This window comes from Diadema setosum, chromosome 13 (genome assembly GCF_964275005.1).
Source record: "Diadema setosum chromosome 13, eeDiaSeto1, whole genome shotgun sequence".
Classification (NCBI taxonomy): Eukaryota; Metazoa; Echinodermata; class Echinoidea; order Diadematoida; family Diadematidae; genus Diadema; species Diadema setosum.
The window spans coordinates 33,581,708-33,608,380 of NC_092697.1; the positions used below are offsets into that span (position 1 = coordinate 33,581,708).

The following is a 26,673-nucleotide window of genomic DNA, read 5'->3' on the forward strand; positions in this document are numbered from 1 at the left end:
ATAAAGTGGCTCTATTTATTTTACTGTGCAACTGAAGCAAAATTGAAAATGAAAAAAAAAAACACACCTCTATTCTGAACTTAATCAAACAGATGAGACCTGAAAACCCCCACTCTTCACTGAATTTTCTTCACCAAATATCAATACATCTTTGAAGTCTGTGCCAAAATGCCCTAAAAGCAGAAGAAGACTTCTGCATGAAGTCAGGACACCGTCTTGTCCATCACAAACATCAACATTTCTCGGTATTGCTAAAGCGCAAAAAGCTTCTGTGAACGCGCAGAGCCCTGTCACAGAATGCTGTAGGATTCCTTGGGAGTATTGTCACTTACGGCTGTCTTGCGCGTTCTCAGTTTCCTTCGCAATTCAATGCAATGTTTGTCTTTTCTTTGGTTGCTTCTTATCTTCGGTTGGAATATTAAGCTAAAAGAAAACAGTTTAAAACTTCACTGATTACTTCTACATTTACTGATTTGTGATCGCGAGAGTCATGGTTCTCTTCTGTGAAGCTTAAATGTGCTGATCGTTTCCTAGAAAGTGAAGAAATCTTGCAAAAACAACAACAACAACAGACAAACAAATCCTGGATTAAGACGGAACATGATCTTAGTGCATATGCACTAGAATATTAAGATAAAAAGAAAACAGTTTAAAACTTCTAAATTTTAAACTATGCATGTTTCTGATGCACAGTAAATTTCGTGAGGGGTGGTGGCCATTGCCTACCGATACTGCCCTTGAGTGCACCTCGCAGGAAACTCATACGAGCGTACCTCGCACCTGTAACGCAGGTACTTCGCAGCCCCCGTATGTCGCTCGAAGCTGACAACGGATCGGTTTTTAAGCTCTCACGAAGATCACACGGAATACACCCATGCAGCAGGTAAGTAGCACGCGTCTAGCAGGTAAGACGCAAGTACGGAACTCGCCAATATTCTTGTCCGCCCGCAGAAAATGTTCCTGCGTGCAAGAAAATCTCTGCTCGCAACAAACTCGCATAGCTTACCGGGAAAGGTGTTACAGGGCCTTTACCAATGTCGTCTGTTAGTACTAGGTGTTTCAAAAAACATTTCCCACTTTTGATTCTTAATAATTCAAAAAGTATATATCACATAACACTGTCATTGATATGAGTGATAGCTGAATATTGTATAATTTTGTTGAAGGTGGATTAAATATGAAAGCATAAATCAGTTTCATGAAATCCATGATTAATTTCACAGGTAGGTTCCAGATTTTGCTCTATTTTCAACCCTCTGTACAAAACTTTCACTTTGCACAGGGGTCAATGGGTGTGTATGGGAGTGTGTGGTTAACACCCTGACAATGGTTCTGAACAATGGCCAGGGTTTGAATGCTTCATTATTCATTCATGAGAAATTCCACTATCACAACTAGTCTTTATTCAGCCTCTGGCAGTATCTGTGTAAAGTCAAACGCCTGCCGATACTGTCGTTGAGTGGTGACAGTGCTCTCCCTACTTCTAAAAACGAAATTACAATGAATACCTTTTGTTCTGTCGTAAACATGGTGACATGAAGCAAAGAAAATCAATTAGAGTATACATTTGTGTATGTGAAACAAATCGCCCCAATGAAAAATGCCGCTGAACTCCTTACCAAAAATGATCTGTTTTTATCGAAAAAGCGACAAATTTGTCAGACTATTGTAGACAGTTGAAGAACTTTAGATCATTTATGCTTATTTAAATCCCAGATTTAGTGATATGTGAAGCCAAATTTGAAAATGATTGCCAGCTGGAATGAAATGTGGTGTTTGCAAGCACATGGAAACATGTGCTTACTTTTCCATGTGCATGGCCCTTTATGACCGTGTATGAATTCAGACTAGCACTGCCCAGGGCAATCCGCATGAATTATTGATTAAGCATTCATGTGCCTGGGAGCGCGAGACTGACGCCTAGTCAACAGGTGGTTCAGGCATGTCCACTGTTCAGGGCCATTGTCAGCACACACTCACATACACATCATTGGTTCTGTGCAAAGTTCATTTTTGTATAGAGGGTTAAAATTTGACCAAAATCTGAAACCTTACTTCAAAATCAATATTAGATTTGATGAAACTGATTTATGCTTTCACATCCAAATCACCTTCAACAAAATTGTACACTATTCAGCTATTACCCATATCAATAACAGTTTTATTGCATGAATAGTTTTTGAACTATTGATAATCAGAAGTGGGAAATGTTTTTTGAAACACCTAGTATTAACATTATTGCATACTTTTTACAAGAAACAAAAAGAAATTATTTCTTGTCTGCAAATCGTTTTTTAAAAGCAAATAAACAATATTATTATATATACACTGTATAACGAATGAAAGGAAAAATGGTTTTGAATCCCATATTAGCTTGGCTCTAATTCATATCATATATACTTTTGGTAGCTGTCTGTCAAATCGTGTATTATCCCCAATGTATTATGTACAAGAATAACTCATCTTTGTACCTGAATATTTATTATTATGTGGATAAAATCTCTTGTAAAAATGATCAGAGAGATGCAGGGCAAAAAGAATTGTATTGATTCATCTGTAATTACTAAATATTGCATTGTAGCGAAGAAAAATATATGTCTTACTGAAAGCGTGTATTTGGTATTGTTTGTAGTATTGATTTCACGCTATTGTTGTACTATCGTCCATGCACATGAGGGTAACGTGTTGTAAGATTTAAGCACTATTATAAAAATGATTTTGAATAGTAGAATGCCCCCCCCCCAAAAAAAAAAAAAAGTACTATAGTATATGCATGGATATTTTTCTGTCAATTTCAGGATCTTGTAGAAAACAAAAACACAGCTCAATTAACATTTACCTGTCTCACAGTTATCCCCTTTGAATCCTGGTCTACAGACGCATTCTCCTGTCACATGGTGACAAACGCCTCCAGCGTAACAGTCTGGACAGTCATTCGAACAATCCAGCCCATACTTCGTAGAGGAACAATCTGTTTGGGAGAAAAAAAAAAATAATTGTAATTATGTGTGACCATCATGACCATAGCGACATCAAGCTGGAAATGATACTTAATAAGATTGAGCACATTTAAAAAGCCATTAAACCCATATTTAGGTATTTTTACATCTAGCAAAGTAAGTATGGTGTTTGTCACGACATGCACAGTATGTGATGCACTGTATAAAACAGTGTGACCGTGCTTCACGAAAGCAACTAAAGCTGCTAGACAGCTAAGGATTTTTAGTTAATAGCATATTCCGATAGAGCAGATGTTATGCTTTAAATGGTGTAGAACTCAAAAGTTAATTGCCTCCCATAACCTAAATATTCATAATCTTAATATTTGAAAGAAAGCACACACTCTGGATAAGCGTGAGCCGAGGAAAGATTCTTCGAAGTATAGTCTTATCTAATCAAGGGCTTAATCTTACCAAGTTGTGCTCTAGTTGTGCAATGAATGGGACAAAATGGCAGGATGTGATGAACCATAGCAACAACAATGAAGGAATTATCAGATTAAGCTGAGATTCAGCCTACTCTTTTAGCACATTCTGTCTATGACTGATATCAACAAAGAGTTTAAAGGGCCCCTGAAACAAAATGAATGTTGATTTGTGTTGATTTATGGTACCCTCACCATCACTTTTGCGGTGAAACGAATATCTAGAAACATTCCACATATTTTTTAACGACTTGCACGTTCCCTCGCTATGTATTTTGTAAGTCACATTAATATCACAGAAACATGCAAGTTATGCTGAGTCGATGGGAAGGTGCATTCCAATGTCTTTTGTTAAACATATCAGTACTTTAGCAATGATTGACAGATGAGGTCATCTGAGGAATACTGGTTTGGAGGGAATTTTGTTTGTGGCGTTCCTAAGTAATCTGAAGAAAAAATAAGAGGAAAAAAAAAAACGTTAAAAATAATATGGAAAAATATGTTGAAAACCCCCACACCCAAGCACAAACACGTTTCATACACGTAAATGCTAAATACACATACCTCACGGATAATGACGAAACTAACTTTTCACGGTATCAAATCTTATACGAGTGTCTGGATAATCCACCATAATCCACTAATAAAAATAATATGGTCCATAGTGTACATTTGTATCAATGGATTCCTTTGCTTTCCAACTTGGCTAAGTAGAAAAGTTTGAGGAAAACATCATGAAACTAAAATAATTCTAATCAACAATTTTAGTCTAACCTCTGACAAACAGTCGCATTATCCCATGTGTTCCAGTTTCTCTGTTGCCGTCAATGTAGCATTCATAGATGCCTTCATCGGACTTCCTGACGTCATTTATTGTAACTGATAACAAGCCACGCCAAGCAGTTATGACGTCACCTCCGTTGTGCCTCCACACTAGGTCTCCTTGATTCAACCCGTTCCTTATTCCCACTGTGAGATTGATGGTTTCACCCACTCCAACTGTGTATGACAGCTTTTCTGCCCATACCTCAGAATTAGAATCTGGAATAAAAAAAAAATAATCGTGACACTTAAATTGTTGTGTAGCAATCTTCTTTTTTTTTTCTGAATGATACAATTTATTCAGCATTTAAGAAGAAGAAATACAAACAGAAACGAAACACAGCTTTAAGTACCTTATTATTATTATTATTATTATTTTTAAATTCTATCATTATTATTATTATCATCACCCTTCATATATAGCTCGTTAATACCTTTGGCAAGGTTCCTATGAGCTTTAGAGGGGAAACAAAAAGATAAACAGGAAAAGGTAATTACAGAAACGATAAAATACTGCATAATTCATCATCTACAATTACTATGTTACTTTCTGAACAGATACGTTTTTAAAAGTGTTTTGAAATTATTGATGGAACTCGCATGTTTTATATCACTTGGGTTGCTGTTCCACAGTTCTAGGGCGGCATGCCTGAAACTACGTTTGCCATATTAGGCCTATGTAGTAGTTTGTTGAAATGGAGGCTATCACGTATAGATCTTCCCATGATGACCCAAGAACTCTCATAGGCTCGTATTTTACAAGGAGCTCTGAGAGGTAAGAAGGAGCAATTTTGTGGGAACATTGATAAACAAGCAGTAAGATATTAAATTCAATACGTGATCTGACAGGAAGCCAATGCAAGGCACGTAAGATTGATGATATTGACGCATATTCTTGGTCACTAGCCTTGGTCACTAGCCTTGCAGCAGCGTTCTGAATAACTTGTAGTTTCTTGAGTTGGTTGTCTGGTAAGCCATACAAAAGACTGTTGTAATGGTCAATGTAGCACATTGAAAATGCATGAACTAATCTTTCAGTGGTTACTTTGTAAATATAAGGTCGAATTTTGTTGATCTTATACAAAGCAAATGAGGCTGACCTGCATCTAGAGGTAACATACTCAATTCAATTCAGTTCAATGTTTTATTTCATTTTTTGATCAGAACATTATGAACATCACTTCTTCTTTTTTGGTAACAGGAAATAAGGTGCGTAAAACTGGTGTATGTAGGATGAAAAAATATATATACAATGATACAACGGCGTAGCCAGGATTTGATCTTGGGGGGCGGCTAGTCTGCGAGGGAGCGAAGCGACCGAGCCCGAGCGAGCGGAGCGAGCGAGGGGGGGGGGGGGAGGGTGTTGGAGGGGGGTGTCGCCCCTCCCACGGTAAGAACTTTTTGCATTTTGATGTTGTAAATGGTGCAATTTGATGCATGTTTTTGCGCGTTTTATCGACGTGAAACAGTCCCACTTGTTTAAGGTAGCAGTTTATTTTAGTGTAGATTGTTATTGAACAATTTGCCTATAAAATGGTATAATTTAAATACACTTCTTGTGTTAATTCTTTTCACTGAATATCATGATCGCGACTGAACCCGAGCGAGCGGAGCGAGCGACGGGGGAGGGGAGGGTGTGGGAGGGGGTGTCCCCCCTCCCACGGTAAGAACTTTTTGCATTTTGATGTTGCAAATGGTGCAATTTGATGCATGTTTTTGCTCGTTTTATCGACGAGAAACAGTCCCACTTGTTTAAGGTAGCAGTATGTAGATTATCATTGAACAATTTGCAATTTGCCTATAAAATGGTAGAATTTAAATACACTTCTTGTGTTAATTCTTTTCACTGAATATCATGAACGCGACTGAACTCGAGCGAGCGGAGCGAGCAAGGGGGGAGGGGAGGGTGTGGGAGGGGGTGTCCCCCCTCCCACGGTAAGAACTTTTTGCATTTTGATGTTGTAAATGGTGCAATTTGATGCATGTTTTTGCGCGTTTTATCGACGAGAAACAGTCCCACTTGTTTAAAGGGGAAGGCTAGTAACTGATCAGTGGGAATCAGTGGAAATGCTGGGAGATGATTGTTCCAATCCTTATGGGATTCATTCAAGAGTTCATTGTATATCTATTGTTGTGTGAAAATTATTTGCTTCAGAATGGTCTCATATTCAAGTAATGTGCAGTTTAATGCTTCCAGGTTAGCGTCCCTGGTCAGTGACGGAGCATTAATCTGCACATTACTTGAATATGAGACCGTTCTGAAGCAAATAATTTTCACACAATAGATATACAATGAACTCTTGAATGAATCCCATAAGGATTGGAACAATCATCTCCCAGCATTTCCACTGATTCCCACTGATCAATTACTAGCCTTCCCCTTTAAGGTAGCAGTATATTTTGATGTAGATTATCATTGAACAATTTGCTATTTGCCTATAAAATGGTAGAATTTAGATACACTTCTTGTGTTAATTCTTTTCACTGAATATCATGAACGCGACTGAACTCGAGCGAGCGGAGCGAGCAAGAGGGGAGGGGAGGGTGTGGGAGGGGGTGTCCCCCCTCCCACGGTAAGAACTTTTTGCATTTTGATGTTGTAAATGGTGCAATTTGATGCATGTTTTTGCGCGTTTTATCGACGAGAAACAGTCCCACTTGTTTAAGGTAGCAGTAGTATAATATTATTTTGATGTAGATTATCATTGAACAATTTGCCTATAAAATGGTACAATTTAAATACACTTCTTGTGTTAATTCTTTTCACTGAATATCATGAACGCGACTGAACCCGAGCGAGCGGAGCGAGCGAAGGGGGAGGGTGTGGGAGGGGGTGTCCCTCGACACCCCCTCCCACGATGAGAACTTTTTGCATTTTGATGTTGCAAATGGTGCAATTTGGTGCATGTTTTTGCGTGTTTTAATGAGTTGAAACAGTTCCACTTGTTTAAGGTTGCAGTATATTTTAGTGTAGATTATTATTGAACAATTTGCCCATAAAATGGTATATCATTTAAATAATCTTCTTGTATTAATTCTTACACTGAATATCATGAACGCTGTCTGCAGTTCAGCAATCAAACAGAAAAAGCAGCACACGAGGGTGTAGATAGGGGCATATCCCCTCCCACACGAAGGTGATTTTGCGTTTTCAGACCTGAAATTCAGCGATCTGGTGCAATTTTTTTGTGCAATACTTTTTCATCGAAGTGTTAAAATCACGGAATTTAGCTCTTATTCCGAATGTGCAGCACCATCTGTGTGTATGTATAAAGACTAGTGAGGTAGAGCTTAGGGGAAGGGGGATTCCCACTCCCGCTCGCGGAGCTTTTGCGTTTTTAGAATTGAAATAAAGCGATCTGGGTATAGCCAGTCTACTTCTATACATGGCGGAAAGGGGGGGGGGAGGGGCGGGCGAGCGGGGAGAAGGCGTGGGCGAATGTTATCTCCACCCTTCCGTTCCGATGGAGCTTTTGCCTTTTCAAGGTTGAAATTGAGATATCTCGTATACGCATATTTGATGGAATCAACATTTGGGAAATCACAAAAATAAAATAATATAAAAAAAAAAACTGATGGGGGGGGGGGGTGGCTGAGGGAGGAAAGGGTCGATTAAAAGGGGAAATTCCCCTTATAAATGAGGGAACCTTGAGTTTTCGGAATATAAGTGATAGGTCTTGCATGTGCACTCAGAATTATTCATATTTTTTTTTTTTTTGTAAATCTAAAAAGTGTACTAAGCTAGGGAAAGAGGCACAGAGGGGGAGGGTTTGGGAGGGGGATACCCCCTCCCAAGCGCGAGAGATTTTGCATATTTTGAATTGAAATTCAACGATCTGGTGCACATTTTGAGTGAAATATTCAAAAAAATATCTTATTTGATGAAAGGTTGCAAAGGAGACCCGCTTCATGTGCATGCATACAGTATACACGCATTTTTTTTTTCCGCCTCCCCAATCCCCGGTCCAAATCTTAGGGGGGGGGGGGGCGACTGCCCCCATCGCCCCCCCCCCCCCCCCCCGGCTACGCCGGTGCAATGATACACTCATGCTAAGAGAAATGATTATCAAATACGATCCCAAGATTGTTTTTGCCATTTTTACAGGGAAAACCTGTGAGCCATCAATATCAATGGGTGGAAGAGAACTATACACGTGTGAGAACGAAATCTGGACGTGATATGAAGAACTTCTGTTTTCTTACTATTCAACATGAGATCATTCAACCGTGATCACTCTTTAACTACATTGTACTTTATAAAATGGGTTCAAGAATGTAGCCAATTGGAAGCGCTGAAATGAGTCACGTGTGCCTCAATTAATTTCTCACTAACATCCACGGCCTGACGTCACAATGTTTACAGTAGCAGTGCGCACTCAATCAGTTGTTACAAGTGCGTCGCGTCAATCCTGCGTCAATCCTGTAAACAACTTTTAGTTTGGGCTGCCGGGCGGCCTTTCTTGTGTGCATAACATGTGTGGCGTACGTATACTCTTACGTACAGTACTTATATGTGCGGGATTTCCGAGTGCGACGTGCATAAATGTTTGGGACGAACATCTTCGGACATCTTACAAAGGTACGTGAAAAATGCTGTTAGTTTTCGACCCATTTTATAAAACAAATGATGCACAGAATTATTTCGTGGCGTTAGTGGAGATGCACTCGAGGGTATTTACAATGTAGTGCAACATGCACTCGGCTTCGCCTCGTGCATGTTTCACAATTGTAAATACCCTCGAGTGCGCTACATCTCCACTAACGCACTCTATCCTGTGCATCATTTGTATACTAATACGATGACGACATACTATAGTGCGAGATGTAAGATATGACCGAAACCATTCAAGTACACAACCTCGGATTCCAAACCACTGAGGCAGTCTCTGCAGGATGGCGTCGTGACTAATAGTGTCAAATGCGGATGAATAGTCGAGAAGAATCACTATTACCCCCTGGCCCTTATCTACAGACATAAGAACATCGTTTGACACACGCAGGAGTGTTGTCTCACAGCTGTGGAAAGGACGATATGCAGACTGTGTTTTTGCTTGCAGATGATGCTCAGACACATACTTCTGGACTTGTGATACAGCCGCTCTCTCGACCTTCTTGGCAACAAATTTGGGAATTGGCAATCGGACGATAATTCTTGAGCTCACCTTTATCTAGTTTGGGGTTTATAATGATAGGAGAGATATTAGAATGCTTCAATCCTCCTGGAAAGTATCCTGAATGAAAGGATTGGTTGATGAGAAGAGTCAAGGTCGGAACAAGCTCTACAAGACATTGCCGACCTTAGAATGAAATGAGCCAGTCCAGCTTAATTGAGCTAGCATTTAATTCTCCCCAATAGCAACAAAATATAGTTCACTCCACCCTACTCATATACATGCAGTTTCGTAATACCCCCATTGTGTTTCAGTGCTAGTACCGACTAGCACTGAAAATGACATAGCACGTGACGTGCGTGTATGAAACGTAATGGGCTCGGACACCGTCGGACACATTGTTTAGTGCAAAGAAGGAAATTAGAAGGATCTACCCCGGCAATGTCTATATTATGGTCTACGCCGCCTAAAATTGTGTGAAATTTGTGCATCAAACTTGAACCACTCACAGTCACGATTTGCTGATCAGCTCCCAACGACCATAATGGCATCACATAGACGTATATTACGGAGGAAATATTTTGTATTTAGTTGAAAGTGATGCAGGACGGGAAGATACCGAAATAGTGCTCTGCCATAATAAACAACTTTCCAACTGAAATTAATGAACACAGTTTATTTTCCCCAGGTACTTCACGAAAGATTGGTTATGATAGGGCTTTTCAGTATCATATTCTTATTGAGCAAACAGTTTGATAACATCGAATTTAAGTTTCAATCATTTCAGTTCGTCTCCTCAGCAACAACAACAAACAGTGTGTATTTATCTTATTATCGTTATATTACGTATAATGATTGCATTGATTTGTTTAGTTGAATTATAGGTCCGCTCATAAAATCAAATGTTTACTGTTATCATAAGTCGTCTTGTAATCTGACTATACTCCGTTTTGTTTTTTCCTCGCCTCCCATTTTAAAAAAAATAATAGGTGCCTACAGTGTAGTTTGTGTGGCAAGCCGATAATATTATAGCAAAATCACACAATAACCACAATACGTAGCTAAGATCCTTTTTTCATTAGAACTGATTATACTACTTGTTTACATTTTTTAAATAATTTTATATCAATTCATTCAAATTACATCTCTATCGTTTGTACGCAAAGAATCTTTAATTCAAATTTGTATTTCTTCGGGGCTGCTTTTATTAAATTCATGTTTGACTAGAGCAAACCAATATTCCTTCTATCAATCCATCAATCTATCTAACTTTACAGTACAATGTACACCAGACTATGATACACACATTATGAGGAAAGAAAATACAGGAAAGAACAGAATGTTTGACATTTTCTTGCCGAAATGGATTCCTCGGGTAATTTAATTGAAACTATTATTAACTTTTTCCTGTCTTTGCTTCATTTTATTACCACAAATGCCACTTTTACATCGTGGCAAACCCTTACAGTTTGCTGTAATCTTTCATGTTCACTCCCACCTGGATGTCCAAATGAGGGATACACTGGTCTTTTCCAAAGCAACATTAACCTTAGAAGAGATAAAAGCAGCCTCATTCCATGACTTTATGTAAGAAATTTCTTGGCAGTAGCATTCATCTCTGAGAAACACTTGCTGTAAAAAAAACAACACCCAAAAACAAAAGCGAAAAAAAAAACCACACCAAATCGTACAAGCTTTGCTTCTTAGTGGGACCCTCCACTTCCATCCTCATCCTTAGTTGACTTGTATTATACGCTTTATGTATTTAACAAAGATGTGATCACATCTACTTTTCATTTTCATAATTTTCTTATGTACCTTTTCAAATTCTGTTCTGTATCACAAATATCCCGTGTATATGCAATGTACATAAATTTCTTTGTTCATTTTGATGGAGGTGAAAATAAAGTTGAATTGAATTGAATTGAACAAACAAACAAAGAAACAAACAAATAAAACGAAATCAAGCGTTACAAAAAAAGAATCACGCTTTTGTAGCAGCACACCCATCCTTTGAAGAGGGGCATACTTTTTGATCGCGTAATCTTAAAGAAGGCGTAATTAAACGTGACTGCGATGGCCATGTGTCACACCATCGTATTCAGCTTTATTTTTAACCTAACATTCGGACTGAATGTTTCTTCTGCCAAGCGAACAATGTTGATGTGTCAGCGCAGGAAACAGACAAAATACCTGCAGAGAAGGACAGAATACTAATTCTTACCTCCTCGGTACTCGTTGATCATAACCACCTTTTCCGTTCTTCCCTTGTAGCTCACCGCTGTCTTGAACGCCCCAGCTCTAGCAGCCCCTCCAATCAACCTGTTGAAAGTCGCGCGTAAGGTGAATGGACTCCCGGTATATTCTACGACATCTGTGCCTTCTGGTAAACCTGAATCCTGCCATTCTTGAGCGTCTTCAGTCACTCCATTGCCAGTTTCTCCCGGTCCGGTGTCCACCTCTCGTCCAATGTAAAACTGGATTGAGAAATGGCTCTTGTCTTCCATCATGTATGGGCCAAAGAAATTATTTGCGGTATCTTCAACTCCAGCATAGTGTTTGTATGTCGCCATATCGACAATGTGCACTAAAATTGACAGGCAAAATGTCCGTGAACAAACAGGTGATTAGAAAATAAATGATAGCATGTAATATTTGAATATGCGTAATAATCTGCTATGTACACATTAATTTTATGAGATTATAAAGTAAACGTTGTGTTGATCTCCGAGAAATTGTGATCGTATCTGCGATGAACATCTTAAGAAGACATGCACGATTTAAACTTACAAAGTACACAATCACACTCCCGCACCCACACACCCACACACATGCGAACAAAAATGCAGATATTCTCCTTGAATTCCACACGCAGTATTATTCTCACATAATTATTTAACACGTAGAGTGTCATTGTCAAAAGCAATTGAGATTTTATAAACTACTACCACTTGCGAATGTCATCACATGTGGCATTTCATCATTCACCACTTCCGTCAAGGAAGGAGGAGGTTAAGTGATCATGGGCGTTGGTTTGTCTGTTTGCAAGATAACTCAAAATGTTGTTAACGGATTTGGGGGAAACTTACAGGAAAGGTTGAGAGTGACACAAACAGAATAGCAACCAGCCTGCAAATACTGTAATGGATGGACTTGGTGGAGGTCTGCCCTCTACGAGTGCATTTGCAGGTACATTAAGTTGATACTCTGCTTAAATAATATTATGCTACATACAGTTGTAGATAGATACATATGTTTTGAACCTCTTGCGAAATTTTAGCCGTGACATGCATGGCAGTAGTCTGTTTCGTATTTTAAACTCTATACGAAAATGATGTGTCATAAATCTGTCATGAGTCAATTTTCTCCTTACGTTAATTTACTAACGGACTGCACTTATCACTGTTTCATTGTCATTACAAAACAGTAAATAATATCATACATATTTGTGTGTGTGTGTGTTTGTGTGTGTCTGTGTGTGTGTATGTGTGTGTGGGTAAGTGTGTGTATGCGTGTATGTGTGTGTGTGTGTGTGTGTGTGTGTGTGTGCACAGTAATATAGGTTGCGATAAGAAGCTGGACGAAGCTGTCATGAATTAGCTTGTTTCCTATACATAAATCTATTGCGTATGATATTAATTTTTCTTTTACAAAAGGAAAAAAAAAGATGGACAATCGTTCTCAACAAATTTCTTTGAAATGATTGCTGTCATAAAATTCAGGCATTGAAATATCGTTTGCAGATCTGTTTGTTTGTGCAAGCATCTGGAAAAGCCTGTAGGAAAAAAAAAGTAGCTAAAATCATACCTTGACATTGGGGACCATACCAGCCTGTATCACAGCCTCCTTGACCGCCACAGGAACCAGTCACTGGGTCACACTGGTTGGATGACGCACTGCAGTGGCAAGTCTGGGTGCAGCCCGCACCATACGTCCCGGCAGCACATCCTTTTTTTTTTCAAACCAATTCAAAATTGTTTGATAAGTTTCATTAATCTCATATGACTACGAAGCATCTTCTGAAGCTCAGCAAATGCAGCGAAGCAATGTACGTGTTCAATAAAAAATAATCCTATAGAGAGGGCAGGAGTGCAACGATACACTATTACAAGAGTTGCCAAGGTCAGAAACTATATGTAATCATTATTATAGTCCAAATAACAAGCACTGCGAATCCCTCTCCCTGAAGTATTGGACAGTAGCAAAACAAAGTATTATAATTATTAAAAACAGAGAGTTGCTTTAATACCCTCTAAAAGCATGCTTATTCATTACTTCAAAATAAAGCACGGAAAAGTAGGTCTTTCTGCATCGTTGTTAGGCTGAGAGTCAAACAACGTGTTCCCACAGGGCAGTAGGCATATAAAGTAGATAGTTTCATGACATTATTGTTTGCTCCTGCGACAATTGCCCCCATGAACTACTTACACGCTGAACCAAACATAAATTTTACCCACAACATGACCCTGACCCAAATCCTAATCCTCACATACAACTAAACCGAAAACCCTATCACAATTCTAACCTTAATCCAAAGTCCTTGGGGAAAGTATAACAGCAATTGTCGAAGGAGCAGATTTTATGTCACCAATCAGACTACTTCGCAAAATGCACTAATTTCTTTCATCCATAATCATGACGCAAAAAGCCAAGTGAAATGCACCGAAAAACGCGGAATGCCATAACAGATATGACTCATACCTGAGCTGCAGTCCAATCCCGACCAGCCAGCAGCACAAGAGCACCCGTATGGGTCTGGAAGGCAGAATAGCGCCCTCTGACAGTCGGTGCGAGGGGAGTTCATATCCACGCATGAAACGGAGCAATTCTTTCCAGCATAACCGGACAAGCAAGCTGTCGTAAGTGAAATGATCACATATGGTCATGAGCATGTGAATTCAAACTACATGTATCATTCACATAGACTTAAATTGTTACAGTATGACCAAAGTTGCATGGCTGCTTGGCAGAATAAACTCCTGACATGATGGAAAGAAAGAACTGGCTGTACTTAATGTCGCACACATAGAGAAAAGAAAATTACATGTTCCTTTCTACCAATAAAATGTATTATTTTGTAACAATTCGAATAAGAAAACACATCGTTACACTTGTTATTGACTTGATATCTTGCAACGATGTGTTTGATGTCATGAAGTTTGAGAGCACATAATTAGCTTTATATTTAGTTTTACAAGCGTCCTCCCTTAAAATGTTCTCCCATAGTTGAGAAAACTTGAATTCATGAAAACAAAGGCCCATTACTTGTAAGCATATGATATGAACCGTAAGATAGATGATAGCCATAATCGCAATTGGTAGAACACATGCTTTATTTTTGTTGTTGTTTTTGTTTTTTTAATCTGTACAAAAGTAAAAAAAAAAAAGCAATTTGCGATGTAACAAATTGACAAGTTGTCCTACATCGACGTTAACATTTCGACGGAAGAATTTCATGAATTTGAATACTTTGCGATAATTATGTACAAAATGTTGCATTAATTTGGAAGCAGCACGCCAGACAACCATTATTAAAGTACGCATTGCCACATGAGCTGCCTTGCATGGTGCAGGCTCGCAGATGCTGCTACGAAAACAGATTCACGGGAACTGAAGATTGATGTATGTACATAGTCGTTGAGAACTTCAGTGAAACTCAAATGACATACAAGTTGATAAATCTGTTGTTCTAATTCTCTGTCTTTGGAACGAAATGCTATTTCGGGAGAGGTTCGATCTTATCTAAATGACTAAATTGATTTATTTATTCTTTGTTGTGACCCTGCACCACAAAACCAACGAAAAGTCGCCATACATAAATTTTTAGTGAAGGTCAGATTCTGAAAGAGCAGACTCTAAGCTTTGAAATAGTATATAACTCAATCCAAATGGACTCTGCATTGGAAAGAAAGGCTACACTCTGGATTTAGTGTGAACTGAGAAAAGAGGCTCTGAAGAACAGGGTCTATTCAAGCGCTTAATCTTTACTGAGCCGCGCTAGCAGTGCGATGAATGCAACAAATCACAGGATGATAACCACCAGAGCAACAACAATGCATGAATTATCAGATTAAGCTGAATTTGTGCATGCTATATCAACACATTCTGTTGGTGATCATTGCCAACTTTCAAAGCAGTAGCGTCATCTCTTTAAAAGTTATTGGAGATGAAAGTGATGAGCATGGACAGGGTTTAAAAAAAAAATAAAAAAGAGGACTCTTCGAAAAACACCTAATCACACTATTATACCAAAACGGGTTCCAGAAAAACTGCTAAAATCAATTTCCTTTTCGTTTTATGATCCCAAACTTTAGTATAATGTAGAAGAAGACTTTCTCTTTCAGAAAATATGAAAAGGTCAAGATTGGTTAGGTTGACCATTTCACCTATTTTCAGCTCTGACACACAATCAGTGCGTGCGACTTTGTATTTGTTTTGTGATGCACGGTCAAATTTACATTTTTTAATCAATTATTATAATCAAATAAAATATATATAAATATGATACGCATTAAAGCTAATTTCTACAATTTCAACAATTTTCATTACACATAGCCCTACATCTGTGACATTGTCATTATTGCGCCCACATTCGTCTATGTCTCTGGACTCAAGACATCCGTCGAATGCATAATTATTAATCTCTACAAAGGGAGCGTTTTACGTGTTTTCTACAGCTGGATAGACGTTATGTGTATAGACGTTATGTGTATAGACGTTATATGTATGTATATATATTATATATACACACACATATATATATATATACATACATATACTGTAGATGTGTAATTATATATACACACATATGTGTGTGTGTGTGTGTGCATTGTGTTCTGCGTATATATATATATATATATATATATATATATATAATATAACAGCAATAATTAGTTTCTGCTCGGAGTCCTAAGAAAGTATAGATTCAAAACAGTAGGTCAAAATAAACTACGTTAGAGACGTATATTCGACGAATTTTCGCCCATAGGGCTTATATATATATATATATTATATATATATATATATATATATATATATATATATATATATACGTAAGTAGAGTGTGAACTGCAATATGTCTGACAGTGCTCAACTATATAGGAGCCTATGTAGTTGAATTATTTAGTAGGATGGAAGGCGTTGCTTTATTAGTGACTTTGATAGCTGGACAGTCTGATTCGGCCGAAGCCTCGTCAGCAACTAAATCAGTTTCTTGTTAAAGTACAGTGTAAGAAATTAGATGGCTCTGGTGCACTCAAGCAAGCAAATAAAAGATAAAATAAAGATAAAAGATGGATGCATATATGTGTTCAAAGACATAATGAACTTACCCGTTTCACAATGATCGCCCATAAATCCTGGAGGACAAACACAGCGCCCGCTAGTGTCGTCACAGATGCCTCCATTGTAGCACGTCGGGCAGGTATATTGACAAATGGGCCCCCAAAGATTATCAAGACATCCTGGTTTTAGAAAATAAATATGATAACAGTATGAATAAGAATATGATAAGAGGACGCCATAAAGTCAAAAGTAACATCCCGTATCCATTTTCTTCATGACGATAATAATTTGCAGTTACATTTTCTCTCATAAAGTTACATGATTGCTGGGAATTCTATTTTCTATGATAGCGTTTTTCTTATAAAGCCCAATAGAAAAGCTATGGAAAATGTAGGACCTATTGGTATTATAGCTTTCAGAGTATGAAAAGGAAATTAAAGATAACCAATGTGATCCCATGTAAATCTCTTTTTGTGTAACAGGGAAGTTAATCTATGGAAATTTAATTCATTCTTTCATGGTATCAGTTACGATGTAGAACCAGGTATGAGTGAACCTTTGTTCGGAATAGACAAACACTGGTAATAGTGTTCATTAGGGGCTCAAGTCGTCTAACCTCCCCGTGGTGAGCCCTGGTAACTGTGCCAACAGCCAGCTTTTGACACAGGCGAATGACGACACCAGAGACTACTACTACTGCTACTACTACTGCTTCAACACCCAAGCAAAAGATGCCTTCTGGACAGCTGCAGTCTGGCCTTACCCCTTCCCCGGAACACGTGCCCTTTCCAGGGCAGGCACCAGTTGGTGTCAAGCCGGATGGGATATCAGTCCTGCAACTAAATGTAGAAGGTATCACCAAGTCCAAGATCTCAGTCATTGAACACCTCCTTCAATCATATCAAGTCACTGTCATCCTTCTTCAAGAGACCCACTCCAAAGAAACCTCCAATCTAAAGATCCCCGGCTATGTCCTTGCAGCTCACACAAAGAGTGATATCCATGGTATTGCATCCTTCGTGAGACACTCTACCCAATGGCGAGAGCTTGGTATATCTGCTCCCGAATTGAGTCTGGAATGGGCAGCCACTGAGGTCGAAGGCGTCACCATTGTTAACATCTACAAACCACCTCCCTTTCAGCTCCAATCCGACTCAATCCCAGTGTTTGCCAGTCCGTGCATTTACGCCGGAGACTTCAACTGCCGCAGCACAACCTGGGGCTATTCGTCATCGAGCCCAAATGGAGATACTCTAGAAAACTAGGCATCAGCATCTAGCATGCACCTTCTGTACGATCCAAAGCAGCCAGACAGCTTCCACTCTGGCCGCTGGAATACCACATCCAACCCAGACCTAGCATTCACCAACTTAGATGGCCCAGCTCCCTCCCGCATCATCCTGGACCATTTCCCCAAATCACAACACAGGCCCTCACTGATCATCTCGGTAAGTCCAATTTCACCAATGCCTTCCAAGCCGGTGAAAAGGTGGAACTTCCGGAAGGCTGACTGGACCAAGTTCGAAAGCCGTGTGGAGTCAGGCATTGACAATCTTCCCCCCTTCTCAACCGCCAATTTGGACCAAGCATACTCCTCTCTCTGCAATCTCCTTATTAGCTCAGCAAAAGCTACCATCCCCCGCGGCTTCCGCAAGCGCTATATCCCACTATGGGATGATGAGTGCTCCACCCACTATCAAGACTTCCTACACACCCAACCTGGAGACGAAGATGCGGCTAACAAGGCATCAGCACTAACTGACTGTTTAGACAGGAAACGGCGAGAGCGTTGGGAGGAGACCGTACAAGGTATTGACTTCTCCCATTCCAGCAGGCGAGCCTGGAGAACTCTCAATCGCCTCACAGGAAGAAGCTCAAAACCCACACGATGCCCTGTGTCTGCAAATGCCATTGCTAAACAACTCCTGGAGAACGGGAAGTTCAAAGATACCAGCAAGGAGCAGGCACTCCATGTCAAACAAGAAACATCTGCCCTGTGGCAAGCCCCTGGAGTCGACGGATTTCTGTCCACTCCTTTCACCATTGAGGAGCTTATGCTAGCCGTCCGCCAACTCAAGAGTGGAAAGGCCCAGGGCCCAGACAACATCCCTCCAGAGTTTTTCATCCACTGCGGCTCAAGATGTCTTAAATGGCTGAGAGGCTTTTATTCCAACTGTCTCTCAAATACGACCATACCCAAGATTTGGCGTAAGGCAACAGTCATTGCCATACCCAAACCCAACAAGGCAACCGACGACCCAAAGAACTATCGCCCGATATCGCTCCTTTGTGTCCCGTTCAAGCTCCTGGAAAGACTCCTTCTAGCTCGTTTGGAACCTATCATCGACCCACAGCTGCCGCACGAGCAAGCTGGCTTCCGCCGAGGCAGGAGTACTGTCCATCAGATTGTCAACCTTACCGATGACATTGAGGAAGCCTTCGAAAAGGGCTACAAGGCAGGCGTGATCTTGGTGGACCTCACAGCTGCTTATGACACGGTATGGCACCAGGGTCTCACCCTGAAGCTACTTCGCACTATTCCTGACCGTCATCTCGTGCGGTTCATCTGCACTGTCATCTCTAACCGCAGCTTTATACTGAAGACAAGCGATGGGCAGGTCAGCCGATTGCGCCGTCTCAAAAATGGGGTCCCCCAGGGCTCAGTTCTGGCTCCAACACTCTTTAACATCTACCTCAGTGATCTCCCCTCAACCTCATCGTCCAAGTACGCCTATGCAGATGACCTTGCACTCCTGTACTCTGGCAGAAACTGGAAGACGGTTGAGAACACACTGTCAAATGACATGGATGCTCTCGCCAAGTACCTGAGGACATGGAGACTAAGACTGAGCTACGCAAAAACCACTGCGACACCCTTTACCTTGAACACAAAGGAAGCTCACAGACAGCTTACAGTCAAGCTGGATGGCTCAACACTCCCGAACAACCCCATCCCGACTTACCTCGGGGTGAAACTGGATAGGCAACTCACCTTCAAACAGCACATCGAGGCACTACGTGGCAAAGTGACATCAAGGAACAACCTTCTACGCCGCCTTGCTGGTTCTTCCTGGGGAGCCCACACAAGCACTCTCCGAACAGGTGCCCTCGCACTCGTCTATAGTGCTGCAGAATATGCTGCCCCAGCATGGTGTAGGAGCTCCCATGTCAACAAACTGGATGCTACTCTCAACGACACCATGAGAATAGTCAACGGTTGCCTGCGACCAACCCCAGTGAAATACCTCCCTGTCCTTTCTGGAATTGCCCCACCAGCACTCCGTAGAGAACACCACATGGCCATTCTGGTGAAGAAGGCTCTTCCAGACACCTCACACCTCCTACATGCTCGCGTCACCAGAGCCCAAAACCTCACCCGCCAACGCCTACGCTCTCGTCGACCCTTCAGCCGTCATGCAAAATCACTAGCAACCTCCAACTTCAACCTTATGGAGAAATGGCAACATGATTGGCAAGTGACGACAAAGCCCACACAGTTCACCATCCCCCCTGGCATAACCATCCCACCAGGAGCTGATCTCCCTCGTAGAGAGTGGGTCACCCTGAACCGCCTCCGCACTGGAGTAGGTCGCTTCGGGGCCAACATGCATCGCTGGGGCCTTAGTTCCTCAGCAGCTTGTCTGTGTGGTGCACCTGAGCAGACAGCGGACCACATCCTGCTGGAATGTACCAAGCTCGGACCACCTCGAGGATCCCACACTAACCTGACCAACCCATGTCCAGCAACTGTGGAATGGCTGCGGCACCTTCAAGACGTAGCATAGCAGCAGATCTCATACGCAAGAAGAAGAGTGTTCATTACGTCACTTTCTTCAGTGTCATAATGACATGCATATTAGAAGAGGCAGGAATCACTAGAAGACGGTAAGGCTACGGACGGTCACAACTCAGAGCAGCGAAAGACCGATTTGTTGCTTGCTCGGTCGCCGCTAATATTTTGGCACCGTCAAGCAGGCTGCAAAACCCCAGCGACTGCCGAGCGATGTCCTGTCGATTTTCCGTCGGCTACCGGTCAATTTTAGGCATTTTGCGAGTTCCAGCAGTCATCGAGCAATTTCCCACCGGAAACTGGACGATTTCCCACCGTCCACCGGCTTTTTTTTTTTTTTTTGCGAAATCACTCGGCGACCGACCGGCGATAGATGGGTCATCTGCCGATGTCTCATAGGATAACGGTCGCGCCGCGGCGGCACGGCGGCAGCTCTGTGCCGGAAATTTCTTACGAGCTACCTGGGTATATATCTATGTGACTGGACCATAAACAACAACGCTTTTGCTTTCTATCTGACAGCACAACGAGGTATACGATACTCTTGATTCTACCTCAACGACCACGACAGCGAGGTTCTCAAGCCCAGTATTTTTGTGAAAACAGGAATACATGAAAGCCTCTATGCAAATTAATTTCCTTTAACCTCACTATTCTCAAAATGGAATTCAATTTGCCATAAAGCTTTATAATTTGAAAAAAAAAAGGTTTTCTTTTTTTTTTTGTAAGTTAGGGTAGGTATGTTAATGCGTACAGATTATGTTTTGTGTTGTAAGGTTGCATTAATTTTTGTTTTCTTTTGTTTAGTGTCATTTGCCAAATATGCTTTTGTGGTAATATTGTAAAATGGTAAGAGACATTGTAAAGCGCATAATATGGAACATTGGTTTGTTGTATGTGCTATATTCATCCAACAAAAAAGTAAAGACCTTTTCAAGTTCATATTTCCCATATTAGACTTTGATAAAAATCATTGTAGCATATTATGCCATTCTAAAGATAATTTAATTGGCTGTCACCCTGGTAGGGTACAAAGGCAGACTTTGCACATGAGTGTACCTATTCGTTTTTGTCCTCCCAGGTACACAAGTAAAATTTGCAGAAAATCGACATTTTTCATTTCTTTGAAAATAACATTCAAGACAGCAATGATGACAAAAGGCTAATTTAAAAGAATTACAGACATAAATGACATGGCAAAAATAATTTTTCATTCCATTGTACCTCTTTATGACCTCAAACAAAAACTAAGGGGGAGACTAAATGGAGGAAATAGGAATTTTCTGTCAACACAAACTCAAATGATAGACAGATTCTTTTGTTTTTCATTCCATTCTTTTAATTTAGGATCTAAGAATTCAGAAGAGAACTTCAAGGACCAAATTTTCAATTATCTTTGTTTGCAGTAACATTTGAAATTTCCACCATTTTTGTTGATGTTGCTTCGTCTTTAATTTTATTTGAAATGAAATTTGACGGAGGATTCTTCACTTTTTCTAAATCATCTTTTATCCTTTATTTACGTTTGATGGTTACAATGACATTGACGAGATCATAGTTTTTGTTGCTGTTTTTATTTGGGGGATGTTATTTGTGTTTCTTAGGTGAATTTTTGCCTGTTTTGTAGAAGAAAGAGTCTAATTTGTTCACTCATGCATACAATTTCCCTTATTAATGATTGCCAATCAAATAACCTTTAAGATTATATATAGTAGAGCAGATAAGCCGAAGAATTGTGCAAAATTTGACTAAAGCATGAAACTTTCACCATTGCTAGTACATGCTATAAGATTAATTTTAAGATCGGGAGGTAAGTCTGAATTGACCTCTGATGACCTCTAGAGGTCAATGACCTCAAAATCTAAGAAAATTGATATTTTGCGTCATTGGTTAATGACAAACACAGTAATGATGTACTAAAACTTAATTTTTGTCACAGTGAAATTGTCTTTATGTTCCACAGAGCCCTGACAGGTTTCTACCTTTGACCTCTGATGACCTCCAGAGGTCAATGACCTCAAAATGTCAGAAAATTGATATTTTGCATTATTGGTTAATGATAAAACACAGTAATGATGTACTAAAACTTAATTTTTGTCACAGTGAAATTGTCTTTATATTCCACAGAGCCCTGACAGGTTTCTGTCTTTGACCTCTGATGACCTCCAGAGGTCAATGACCTCAAAATGTCAGAAAATTGATATTTTAATGTGTCACTCATAACTGAAACACGATAATTATGTACTAAAAACTAATTTTTGTAAGAGGAATTGCCTCAATGTTCCACTGAGCCTTTCGAGTGAGATTTCTACCTTTGACCTCTGATGACCTCAGATGACCTATGATGAGGCCAATGACGTCAAAACGTCAGAACATTGATATTTGGTGCAATTGGTTGATGACAAACATGATTTAGATGTTATATTCCTTTGTATTACGATTGAATTGTTTTCCTATTCCACAGAGCAAGAGAAATTACGTGTCTCTACCTTTGACCTCTAAGGAAGGTGACAGGTCAATGACTTCAAAATATCAGAATATTGATATTCTATGCTTAGTCAATGGTCAACTTTGTAATACCAGATGTACAATCATTTATGCTATAATAGAAGAATCTTGTCATTCCATGGAACATTGGTCATTAGCCTGTGCATTACATCCAACTTTGACCTCTCAGGACAATGAGAGGTCACTGAGGTCACATGTGTAGGCTTACCTGTATTGATGTTTGGCTTCATTGGTGTAATCGTAAATGCTTAATCATGTACAAATCACGCATTGACGTTTTGATCAAAGTATGTATGCATATTCCACAGGAGCATTGGTTTATAGTAACAGGTCTCTGAAATGTGAGGTCAATTACTTCAGAAATAAAGCTTAAGTTTCTTGAGTGATGGCAGTGACCTCAAATATAACTGTTATGTTTGGGTTAGTTATGTAGACTAGCAAATATAGGCAAATATGGCCATTATTTCGACACTCGAGGAAAACAAGGCCCACGAGACTGATATACAGAGTGTTTAATCTATCCAGTGTAAGTCTCATAGATCTTTTCCCCCATTTGTCGGACTCATTATGGGACTGGTTTGCCTAAGTGTCAAGCTCATGGGCAATATTTGCATAGTTTCCAGCTGGTGGGCTTGTATTGGCCAGTGTAAAGCTGGTGGGTTGTTAGAGTATGACTGCGATGAATGACTCATGGTCCTGGAGTATACAGTCCACAGCTGCGACATCATGAACCATCTTGAAAACTTCGACATACTGTGAGGCCCAACATGCATTCCACATGAAGCAATCCTGTGTATTGCAACTAGCTATTGCCATTCGAGACCCACCCAGGGAATAGATAAGCATTCATGGCAAACCATGGAGAAAGCGGATTGTGCAAAATATTTTGGAGTTCCAATAGGAGGCTCAGCTGGAATCAAATCGCCACAGCAGCTTAAAAAGGTTATACTTCAACCAAAGACTCTCTCCAGACGAAGATACGAGTATCATAAAGTTCAGGTGTGTTGCTACTCCATGCCGCTCAGGACTGTCCTGGAATATGCATGCATCATCTGGGATCCATTCACCCAGGTGAAACATCATGAAGTTTGGAATGATCCAGAGAAGATATGCACTCTTTAGCTGCAATGACCATCATATGCAAAACAAGCAGTGTTACAGCCACACTTGAAAAACAAAACAAAACAAAACAAAACAAAACTACAATGGCAATCCCTGTAAGAAAGTACAGCACAGGCAAATTCAGCGATGATGTTCTGCAGCAAGAACCCCACAATATCCACTCCGCAGGAAGTTGTGGCTCTATTGCTGCATTCTTCAAAAAGGGCCAATGACCAAAATGTCAGGCATCACTTGCAAGAACACAAAGTAGGCCTACTCCCAAAAAAGGTGGCCGCTACTCTAGGCCACTGTCTCTTGTATCTCTTTGAAACACTTCAGGAGAGAGATACGCAATATTCAGCTCTGTTATTAAAGATACATATGTCTCTCTTTTTTTTTTTTGCATTTGTTTGTTGTTTTTTGCTTCATATAGCTCTTTGGATACCTTCTTTAACCAATTAAGAAAAGGCTCCATGGCAGATTACAAGATTACACAGTACAATGAAGAAGAAGAAGAAGAAGAAGAAGGAGAATAGGAAACGAGATCTGCTGTCAATGATGCAGAGCCAATACCAATCAGTTCCATGGCAGATCTTAGTCGGCACTGCAAAGGTTTGGATGTCTCTCTCTGTTGACAAAGGATATTCTAAAGCTCCAAGTAAGTCCATGGGGTGGTTTACATTGTCTGGGCATAGAGGGTTGGGTTGGGTATATGAGGATATGATGCTTTGTTATAACAATTAGGTCTGAGATATCTGTTTTTTATGTTTGTTTTGACCATCCCGCATGGATCTCCAACGAAATGGAATGATAATGTGTTAGACCCAGCCACCACCGTGTTTTTTCAATAGATTTTGATATTACAGTGTAGTTGAGAAAAAAGTAACCGCTCATTGTCCTAGATGGAAGTCAAAATTGAACTGTGTGTGGAATACTCTGCATACAATTTTGGACACACACACACACACACACAAAATGCATTTTTTAATATTATTATTATTTCATAAGCAGCTGGCCTTACAAACAAATGAGACCAGGGCCCCGTCTTATAAAGCCTTCAAATCGATCACAAGTTCCCAAATCAATCGCAACTTGCATTGCAGCACACACAAAACTTGTGATTGATTTCTATGACAAGTCTTTATAAGACAGGCCCCAGACATCAATTTTCTTACATTTTGATGCATATCTTTCAATATCCTCCAGAGGTCAGAGGATCATCGCTAATGTTCATGTCAAATGAGTACACGCCTTTTGAATTGCTCACATATGTGCATCATGTCAATCATTAAATATTGTATCAGTTTCATTTTCAGTCTTGGGGTTATTTTTTCTATGTACAAATACAATCGTGGCAAAGTAAACAACTTTCACATCAAAATATAAGCGAGAATACTAAAAAAGAAATAGATGTAATAACGTGCAAGGCAAATACCAGTCCTACATCATCTTAAGGTATACAGGTGAAGGAAATCACCTTATTGATAAACAATTTACTTGACTGGGATAGCGACCACTGAACAATATTGTTTCGTAAAACTCTCTCTTCTTTTCAACAAGTGGAATAAAACACATGCACATACCAGGGCATCAGTTTGGAGGAGGGGTGGTGGCAGGGATAGTTGACCCCCACCCCATTAAATTCTGAGATGTGGACTATGTTTTGTTGTTGTTAGTTTTTGTTGTTGTTTTTTGCTTTTTGCTTTATAGACAGAAAACTGCCCAAGTTTTTCACTTTAGGTGTGCATCGGATTGTTAAAATTTGATTCTGAAATGCAAAATCTCCCTTCTGTGAGAGGGGATATCTCCTTTCAATAGACTCCTTCCCCCTGCTTGGTTCCTTCCACAGATATAACATACTTTGGGGAATGATAATTTCCCTTATTCTATGAAAAATGTTTTTAAGAGATATTTTTATTTGAATTTCAAAGATGAAAAGGCTTTCCTATATATGCACGATTGTTCATTTTGGAGGGCAAGAGGCATTTGCCCCGCCTCCCGAGAAAATATGGGAGGGGGAATGGTGGGGACATAGAACTTTGCCTCCAAGTATTTCCTGAGGTGGAGATTTTTTTTTTCTTCACTTTTTTGACAGAAAATGAATTGTCACTGAATATTTCAGCTATATGCACCAGATTAAAAGGCAGAATCTCCTTTGCATACCCCCTCCCCCACACTGTCATTCGTTATGTCCCCTTCCATATACGCTCAGTGCTTTTGTCCCATTTTTGTCCCCGCCGAACGAGTTCGAGCAGGGGACTATGAAACGGGCTCCGTACGTGTGTGTGTCCGTGTGTCCGTGTGTCCGTCCGTGCGTCCGTGCGTCCGTGTGTCCGTCCGTGCGTCCGTCCGTGCGTCCGTGTGTGATCAAAATGTTCAAAATGCTACTCCTTCGCCATTTCTAACCCGATTTTGATTCTGTTTGCTTTATATGATAGCACTACATGGGAGCTTTGAAACTTCTATAAAGAATTTCAGTTGTGACCTTTGACCTTGACCTTTGACCTATATTGTACATTTTGCTTCAAAATGCTACTCCTTCGCCATTTCTAACCCGATTTTGATTCCGTTTGCTTTATATGAGGGCACTAGGTGAGGGCTTCAAACTTCTACACAGAATTTTGACCTTTGAC

At 40.1% G+C, this 26,673-nt stretch overlaps 1 protein-coding gene across 1 annotated transcript in view; it reads right to left on the bottom strand.

Annotated features, from left to right (window-relative positions):
• LOC140236606 (uncharacterized) overlaps positions 1-26,673 on the bottom strand; it is an 89,314-nt gene that overhangs the window by 53,819 nt on the left and 8,822 nt on the right. Inside the window, 6 exon segments of the mRNA XM_072316529.1 lie at positions 2,840-2,971; positions 4,199-4,465; positions 11,582-11,944; positions 13,165-13,305; positions 14,059-14,211; positions 16,689-16,820. Coding sequence (XP_072172630.1) covers positions 2,840-2,971; positions 4,199-4,465; positions 11,582-11,944; positions 13,165-13,305; positions 14,059-14,211; positions 16,689-16,820 — 1,188 coding nt within the window.